The sequence below is a fragment of the Penaeus monodon genome, chromosome 3 (assembly GCF_015228065.2).
Source record: "Penaeus monodon isolate SGIC_2016 chromosome 3, NSTDA_Pmon_1, whole genome shotgun sequence".
NCBI lineage: Eukaryota > Metazoa > Arthropoda > Malacostraca > Decapoda > Penaeidae > Penaeus > Penaeus monodon.
Window position 1 is genome coordinate 3,494,831 of NC_051388.1, and position 10,000 is coordinate 3,504,830.

General features: G+C 37.8%; 1 protein-coding gene across 1 annotated transcript in view; it reads right to left on the bottom strand.

Annotated features, from left to right (window-relative positions):
- The window catches only part of LOC119590639, a gene marked incomplete in the record, with an annotated part of 118,042 nt that overhangs the window by 54,264 nt on the left and 53,778 nt on the right, over positions 1 to 10,000 (bottom strand). Inside the window, 1 exon segment of the mRNA XM_037939321.1 lies at positions 1 to 11. This exon segment is cut by the window's left edge and continues 11 nt beyond it. Coding sequence (XP_037795249.1) covers positions 1 to 11 — 11 coding nt within the window.

A 10,000-nucleotide genomic window follows, 5' to 3' on the forward strand; every position in this document is an offset into this window, starting at 1 on the left:
GTAAAGATCACGGCGTTCCACAGAGGCAGGGTTCTGGCGCCTCAACCAGGAAACCTCCGCTCGGCAGGCCGCTGTTCTCGGGATAACTCCAGTCGGCGTGGAGACGGGAAGAACGTTGAGTAAAGGGTTTGAAACTGTTTTTTATACTAATTTTTCTTGTTAATATGTGTGTGTCATTACATACTATTATAACCTGTATTTATATCCCATATGTTTCTTATTACTATTCAATAGACTCCTATCATTCTATACATTATTAATTCAAAATTTACTAACTATTTATTCTATTATTATTTTTTTATTTTATTTTTTTTATGTATATATTATTATTATCTATATTTGTACGTATTTGGTTTCACTGTTTGATATTATATATCATTATTTATCTGTTTTGTCTATTGGATTCTTTTTTCTATTCTTACTTCTTCTCATTCTTCTTTTCTTATCTTCTTATTTCTTCTATTGTTTTATCTACTATTTTATTTAGTATTAGTTTCACTATTCTTATATTGAACTTCTTATATACGTAGTTTCTTTATACTTGACTCCTTCGTTCGTTACCTGTCATCTTCTCGTTCTTCGTTTTTATATTGTTTCTCTCTTCTCTCTTCTCTTCTTCTCTTCTCTCTTCTTCTTCTCTTCCTTCTCTCTCTTCTTCGTTCTCTCTTCTCTTCTTCTCTTCTCTCTGTCTTCTGTCTTCTCTCTGCTCTCTCTCTCTCTCTCTCTCTCTCTCTCTTCTCTCTCTCTCTCTCTCTCTCTCTCTCTCTCTCTCTCTCTCTCTCTCTCTCTCTTTTCTTCTTTTTCTTCTTCTTCTTCCTTTTATTCTCTCTTTCCTTTTCATGCTTTACGACGAAATCCACGAGGTTTTCGAAATTATTGTCACTTTCCAATATATATAATTTGTGTTTAGTGTTTTTAAGTGTTTTTGTGTGTTTTTCTGTAGTTATTTTTATTGTTGTTTTACTCTTTATGGTTTATTCTATATTTTCACTTATTCCCTTTTCTAATCTTGTTCTTTACTGGGATCAAGACTATCAGGAAGTGTTAATTTTGCTATTGCTATTGCTATTGTTATTTCATTTATTTCATTCTCCTTTATCATCTTTTCATTCTCTATAGAGATTTATGATTTATTTTTTTATTTATTTATTTACTTATTCATTCATTTTGCTAATTGTTTCTAGTCCCTGCTTTTATTTTTTATTTTATTATTTTATTTTATTTTTTTGCCATTTATTCTCCTCTTTTTTTCCTTTTTTTCTTTTTTTATTGTTTTTGTTTTTATTCCCTTTTATTTACTTTTTGCGGTTTATTCTCTTCTTTTTTCCAGTGAACAAGGAAGGTTGGTTGTTTATTTCCAATTATTTTCTTTGTTTTAAATCCTTATTCGATAGCTTGATTTTGATTTTATATTTTGAGTTTATATTATTTTGTGGTTAGTATTTTTTTTTTTTTTTTTTTAGTTGTTCAGTTTAGATTAAATTTGTGTGTTTGTTCTGTTGTGTATATAATGATGGTAATGATGATAATGATAATAATAATAATTATTATTATTATTATTACTATAATGAGAATGATAATAATAATAATAATAATAATGATAATAATAATGATAATGATAATGATAATGATAATGATAATAATAATAATAATAATAATAATAATAATAATAAAGAAAAAGAAGAAGGAGAATAATAATAATTATTATTATTATTATTATTATTATTATTATTATTATCATTATCATTATTATTATTATTATAACAATAATAACAATAATAGCAACATAACCACAATTTGAATCACAGCAAATCCACATTTTTTTTTTTATCTCACCAAAACCGACCAACAACTTTCGAAAAATTCCTTCACACTATCTTTTTTTTCATTTAATCCCCCCCCCCAAAAAAAAAAAAAAAAAAAATCACACACAAAAATCACAATTTACCAATCACACTCGAATTCTGAAGGAGAATCAGTCATGCAATCAACACACACACACACACACACACACACACACACACACACACACACACACACACACACACACACACACACACACACACACACACACACACACACACACACACACACACTCCTGCCTCGCCACTCGTTAATGGTCATTTAACACAAGAGAAAGATTTTCCTCGGAATGTTGACACATGCTTGCCTCTCCTCGTTAACTTGGTTACAGTGTCATGGAGTGTTTTCGTTGTTGTTGTTGTTGTTTGTTTGTTTTTCTCTTTCTCTTTCTCAGGTTTTATTTTTTTGGTGTATGTTTTTTTTGTTTTGTTTTTTTTTGGGGGGGTTATGTTGGTTTTGTGAGTATTGTTTGAATTTTATTATTTTTTGCCTTTGTTTCTGTTTTTTTTTTCTATCTCTTTGTCTCTCCCTCTCTCTCTCTCTCTCTCTCTCTCTCTCTTCCCTCCGTCCTCTCTCTCTCTCTCTCTCTCTCTCTCTCTCTCTATATTATTATATATATATATATATATATATATATATATATATATATATACCCTCTCTACCCTCCTCCCCCTCTCCCTCTAATTCTCTCTCTCTCTCTCTCTCTCTCTCTCTCTCTCTCTCTCTCTCTCTCTCTCTCTCTCTCTCTCTCTCTCTCTCTCTCTTTCTCTCTCTCTCTCTCTCTCCTCCCAGCAGGGTTCATCTCGCAACTCACCTAAAAATGTCACAAAACGCTTAGCTATGTAGTTATTGCTCACTCACCACGTGTCTTAATATGAATCAGAAACCTCAAAAATGTTAAGACTACAAATTAGTTTCTTAACTTAACCGCTATTTTTTTTCTTTCTTTCTTTCTTTTATCATCGACAGAGATTCAATATAACACCGTTCCTAGCTTCAAAGAAAAAAAAAAGAAATCCAGGCGTAATCGGATTAATAGCATTTCCTCTTGTTAGATTTATCTTAAGGTTATTAGCATTCGGATAAGTGGACGGGGGTGGAGGAGAGGGGGGTAAATGCGTTCGTTTGGAGTCGCGGGGCTTCAAAAGCTTCATCCCGATCGAATTAGCATAGAAATGGACGATTTTCGAAGCCGTTTCGTTAGCCGCTCGACAACTGAACATCGTGGCGTGTGAATCACTCTTCGAGAGGCGTCACTTGATTAAGCTCAATATCTCGCGATGTGTCCAATAAACATAACTTATTTACTGTATTTACACCCGAAGAGAAATTATCAGTGGGAGAAGACAAAAGAAAGGAGTAAGTATGACCAAAAAAACAAAAAAAGCCTCAAGCAATCGGGGTGAAGCCATTACGACGCTTCAATAAAGATAATGCTTGTCTCTTGCCCGTCTTGTCTCTCTATCTTCGTGGCATAAGTGATCGCGTGCGAGACCGTACGGGCGAATTTCACCTCGCCACGGCCACGATCTTCGCCCCTAGCTCCTCCTTGAGGGCTCGGCTTGTACCACTGTCAGCAACCGAATCATTCTCCGGCCCCGCCCTCCCCCTAGGAAGGTTATATACCTTGACATTTCCATAGTAAACTTTTGTTCCCCCCAGTCATTTCTCTCTCTCTCTCTCTCTCTCTCTCTCTCTCTCTCTCTCTCTCTCTCTCTCTCTCTCCCTCCCTCCCTCCCTCTCTCTCTCTTACCTCTATTGTTCTTCAACCCCGTTCACTCGCCCCCCCCCCAGTCAGCCAGTAAGCGCGAAGAGCTCATTATAGAAGGTTCGAAACCCCATTTTTCACAGAGCGAGTAACATTGACGATCAGTAAAATCAGAAAATCTTTTAATCAAATCAAGAGCAGACCGGCGACTTCTGGTTCAACAGGCTGCTGCTGCAGGCTGGCTTCGCTGTTTGCAGGCTTCTGCGCAACAGCGTTTGGTCCTTTTTGCCTCCTGTTGTTTATTTGGTGTTGGTATCTTATCATTTTTATCATTATTATTATTATTATTATTATTATTATTATTATTATTATATTATTATTATCATTATCATCGTCATCATCATCAATATCATTACAGCTTTTTTCCTATGTATGTACACACACATATGCGTATACCTAATATGATTTTTTTTTTTTAAATCTCGTCTTTCTCTTTCACCCCATCTTCTATTTCCTTGTTCCTCTCCTCCTCCTTTCCCTCCTTCCCTCATTCACTCACTAACTCTGTTTGTCTGTCTGCCTATCTATCTATCTATCTGTCTGTCTGTCTGTCTGTCTGTCTGTCTGTCTGTCTGTCTGCCCCCCTTCTCTCTCTCTCTCTCTCTCTCTCTCTCTCTCTCTCTCTCTCTCTCTCTCTCTCTCTCCCTAACCAGCTCTCCCTCTCCCTCTCCACACGCCCACTCCCACTCTCCCTCTCCCTCTCCCTCCCTCCTCCCTCCATCCATCCATCCCTCCACCCCTCTAATTCTCCCTCATCCTCTCTCTCTCTCTCTCTCTCTCTCTCTCTCTCTCTCTCTCTCTCTCTCTCTCTCTCTCCCTCTTTCCCCCTCTCTCTCTCACTCTCTTCCTGGTCCGCAAAGAAGACAAATGACTTTTGCGTCCGCGAGTTTCGACCAGCGAGGGACGAACGTGCGTGCGTGCGTGTGTGCGTGCGGAGGGAGTCAAGGTTGACGTTTGTTTCCTGGTAGATTGGTAACTATTGTTTTTTTTCGTTTTAGTCCATTCGTTTTGGCTTAATTATGACATTTTTCTTTTTTTTTCTTTTTTTTTGGGGGGGGGAGGGTGGGGTTAGTATGTTATTATATTGTGTGTGTGTCTAGGTGGGTTAATTAATGTTGGATGTATGTATGTTTGCATGTACGTATGTGTACGCACGCACGCATGCACACGCGCACACACACACACACACACACACACACACACACACACACACACACACACACACACACCTACAGACATAAACACGCACACAAACATACACACAAGTCTCAAGCTGTATTAAAGCCAACCTTTATCTGACCTTTTGCAAAATATCTGACGAGCGCTGTTGTTAGGCAAATAAATATCTGCATTGAAAACATTAAAAGGAAATTATTAGACACAAACAACTTATATGTCGTAGCCCTCCTCATGACCTTCAAGATAAGTGCGTGAATGACGTCATCAACATTGTACTTGTGGACAAACTCATTTCGAGGAAAACATGACCTAAACGCAGATAATTATCAAGAAGCAATATTTCCTCGGCACACGTGGCATATTCTCAACGCTCTGTAAAAGAGAAAAGAAAAAAAAAACTACATTTGTTCCATCTCTTTGAACATTCGAAAATATTTTAGGCACGTGACGCACGAAGATGACACTCAGAGATATATGGTTCAGTAAATGTTTTATGCCCGCGGTCGCCATTTTTTTTTTTTTTTTTTTTTCTGGTGTAGCCATGTCTCTCTGTAATACAGTTTTTTTTGTGTGTGTGTGTTTTTTTCGTTTTGTAAGAATCCAAGAAAAAGAAATGGTGATGCTTAAAAAGACGCTTGATTATGAATATATTAGCGTTTGTACTACTATTACAGCTACAACTGTTGCTACTATTACAACGATTAATGATGATGATGATGATGATGATGATGATGATGATGATGATGATGATGATGATGATGATGATGATGATGATGATGATGATGATGATGCCTTAAAACTACTATTACTTCTACTGCTACTACTTGTAGTACTACTACAATATCTAATATTAAATACTACAATTGATATTAATACTGTTACTATTCCTAATATTTCAAATAATAACGACAACATCAATGCTCCTGTCACGAGAATAATGAAAATAAAAAATATTAACGCTAATATAATTAAGACTACAAATCACTTATTATATTAACACTAAAATAATAAAGATGTCAAACCACTTATAGGCTCGTAATCCTCTTTCAATTTTTAATTTTTTCCCATAGGTGTTATTATCACCTATCGTTATCCTTTCTGTTTGATTATTTGCACCGAGTACACACAAACCCTCAGTCTAAACTTTTGCACGAATTGTTTTTCTTTGTTTTATAATCACACACTTAAAACCCGCTTGATTAAACACGCTTTAAACTGAGTTCGATTTTCGCTTACCAACTTTTAAAACATTTTTTTTTGGTTTGAAACTCATGTAAACAAACAACCTTAATTTAAGGGAAAAAAAGAGAAGATAATAAACATCTACCAAAATATCGTAATCTGATCCATCAACAGCGAACATATCGAAAATCAAAAGCGTAGTAATTAAAGACAAACGAACGGATACGAACGATTAAGAGAATAAAACTGTTCCGAATTCCGCCTCGAGACCAGTTGGATGCTTGGAGCCGAAAGAGGTGCCGTTGTCGGTTGCCTTTGCCTGATAAGCCGGGCCGCCGAACACTACTTGAGAAGGAGACGGAGGAGGAGGAATAAGAGATGGAGGAGGTGGAGAGGAGGGAAAGAAGAGGAGAAAAGGAGGGAGGGAAAGAAGAGGAGAAAAGGAGGGAGGGAAAGAAGAGGAGGAGAGGAGAAAGGGGAAGAGAAAGAGAAAGAGGAGGGAAAAAAAAACAGACGAAGACGAAGGAGAGAATTGGAGACCGGGCAAGAGGGGGAGGGAGGGAGGAAGGGGGGGGGGGGGGTGAAGAATGGCCATCCTGTGCCCAAAGTGCTTGCTTGCAGATAAGCAAATTTGCACGCTCGAGGAGTCTTGCGTGCTTGCATCTGCCCCGACGTCACGCAAAGCAATGGGTTCATCATAAGTTGACAATTGCTTGCATAAGTTGACAAATCATGTGACTTTCAATTTTCAATTTTCCTCTTTTTTTTTGTTCTTTGTTTTTTGTTGTTGTTTTTTCTTAGCTGGTGGGGTAGGGGGTGGGGGGGAGATCGAAGAATTTATAAAATTCACTTTGCTTCCTCGACCGCAACCTGCCTTTCTAGAAACTGGAAATTTCCCTTCCGTAAAAGGAGAGAGAGAGAGAGAGAAGGGGAGAAGAAAGAGAGAGAGAGACAGGGAGGGAGGGAGAAAGAGAAAGAGACGGAGGGAGAGAGAGAAGGGGGTGAGAAAGAGAGAGAGGGAGAGGGATGGAGGAAGAAAGAGAAACAGGGAGGGAGAAAGAGAAAGAGGGAGGGAGAGAAAGAGAAAGAGAGGCAAGAGAGAGAGAGAGAGAATTGAGGCAAGAGAGACTTGATTAAAAAAAAAAAAAAAAAAAAAAAAAAATATATATATATATATATATATATATATATATATATATATATATATATATATATATATATATATTATTTATTTATTTATTTACTAAACCATTCACATCACCTGCAAGACAGCAAGAGAGAGACAGAGACAGAGAGAGAACAAACAGAGAAAGAGAAAGAGAGAAAAAAACACAAAAAGAGAAAATCTATCCCTTTATCCTCCTCCTCCTCCTTCGCAGAGTTCTCCGTGCAATTAAACAACACGATAATTAGCAATTAACAAAGGAGACAAGTCGTTGGGAGGAGACAGATGTGTATATACGAGCAGCAGAATCCCTGAGATGCAGAGATCAGACGCCAGTTTTTTTTTTTTTTTTATCATTTTTTTTTTTATTATTATTTGTTTATTGTTTTTTACTGTTTTTTTTTATCTTATTTTTTTCTCTCTTTTTTTTTGTCGAAATAAACGGGAAGATTGTAGAATTTATTATAAGCTGTGAATAACGATATGCATCGCTACAAAAGAAAAAGTAAAATAAAGAAAAGGTAAATAAATAGAAAATAAAAATGTGCTTGGAGGAATAGGAAAGAATAGGAAAAAAAAAAAAACATAGGTGGGAAGGATGGAGGAAATATGAGCGGGGAATAAAGGAGGAGGAGAGGGAATGGAGGAGTAAAGAATAGGAGGAAGAGACGAATGGAGAGGAAGATGGAGAACGAAGGAGGGAGATGAGAGAGAGGGGAAAAGGAGAAGGCGGAGGGAAAATAAAGAGGGAGGGAAAAGGAGATGGGAAGAATGGAAGAAAAAGGAAGGAGGGAGATGAGAGAGAGGGAGAGAGAGAGAGAGAGGGAGGGGAGAAGAGAGAGAGAGGGGAAAGGAGAGAGGGGGGAAATAAGAGATGGAAGGAGAGGAGAAAAGGAGATGGAGGATTGGAAGAAAAAAGAGGAGGATTAGAGGGAGGAGATAAATTAAGAAGAAGGGAAGGAAGGAATAAGAGAGGGTGGGGAAGATGGGGGGGGGGGGTAAAGAGAGAGGGAAAGGGACAGTGGGGAGAAGAGGGAATAGGAGAGGAATGGAGGAAAAGGAGAACGGAGGAAGGGAGGAGGCAAAGGGAGGTATGGACGGAGAGAGAGAGAGACGGAGAGGAGGAATAAGAAGAGAGAGAGAAGAAGAGAAAATATACTGTCAGCTGACGAATAAGGGAATAATGAGAAGGAATAAGAAGAGAGACAGAAGAAGAGAAAATATACTGTCAGCTGACGAATAAGGGAATAATGAGAAGGAATAAGAAGAGAGACAAAGAGACAGAAGGAGAGAAAATATACATTCAGCTGACGGAGATATTACCTCATTATCTTACCGAACGTTGTAAGCGCAGTCACCCCCACCTTGGTAACAACCCCAACTTTCCTAACTATTTCGTACTACAACCATCACGAGCCGTAATAAGAAACCCCTTTCCATTTAAACACCAGAAACCTCCACTCATCAAAACGAAACGAATAAGAAAAAAAAAAAAAAAAAATCTGAAACAATCGATTCCCTCCCTCCCTTCCCTCCCCCCCCCCAAAAAAAAAGAAAGAAAATAAAAAAAAAAGAAAAATGAAAAACATCTCTTAAAACAGTAAATCTTTGGCATGAGAGAATCGTGGCAGTCGACAGGGGGATATCGCAGGGTCGTGTTCTTGATCCCGAGACAGAAAAGTCGAGTTTTTCTGAAACCTTTTTTTTTTTTCTCCTCCTTTTCCTTCTTGGAAGTATGTCTACGTCCATTCCGCTTGCAAACGTTTAGATTAGATTAATTGCTGTTTGCGAGGTAAATAAAACGTTGCGTGTTGTTTCCTGAAGGAGGTAGCGTGTTTGGTAATAATAATAAAAAAAAAAAAGTAATTTTGGTATTTGTTAATGCCGTATTCTCATACAGAATTCTCATACAAATTTCTACAATACTTGTCTACAATAAATTCATCAACATAACGATGTTTTATATCTATCTAACTGTTCTATTTCTCTCAACTTGAAGAGTGGCAAAACGACTCTTGATGTAACATTGCGCAAATCGAGTCTCTTGTGACACAGGCCAAGGGAAGGACAGATATAAAGGTGAAAGAGAGAGAGAAGACGGTGAAGAATGTTCTCCGCAACTCCTTAGAGCAAAGAGGGCGTCAGCTTCGAAAAAGGAATGAAGTATTATTGAAAAAAAAAATCCATTGTGTTAGCTCTCCTCGGGTATTTTGCGGTGGAAAGAAAACGGGAATTTTGGCATAGAAAATGGGAGGGTGTGTTACGCTTTCCAAAGGACATGGCGGTGACTTACATTCTAGCGCATACGGTTAATTATGTGGCTGTAAAATTGAAAAGGTGGAGGGAAGGAAGGCGAGACAATAGAGAAATCATAATGAGGAAAGGAGGAAACTGTGATGTGATTTGTAGAAAATGCGGGACATCATTAAGAGGACTTTTTAATGACTAAGGAATCTCTGTTTGTCTGTCTCTGTCTCTCTATCTCTATCTATCTATCAATCTATCTGTATCTTCTGTTTATCATCTATCTGTTGTTTGTTGTTTTTTTGTGGTGTTGTTTGTGTTGTGTGTTGTGTGTGTGTGGTGTGTGTGTGTGTGTGTGTGGTGCGCGGGGCGTGTGTGTGTGTGTGGTGTGTTTGTGTTTTGTCGTCGTCTGTCTCTGTCTCTCTCTCTCTCTCTCTCCTCTCTCTCTCTCTCTCTCTCTCTCTCTCTCTCTCTCTCTCTCTCTCTCTCTCTCTCTCTCTCTCTCTCTCTCTCTCTCTCTCTCTCTCTCTCTCTCTCTCTCTCTCTTGGTTTTCGTCCATTATTTTTTTTTTTACACATAGATGGCTCCACAAAGCTCT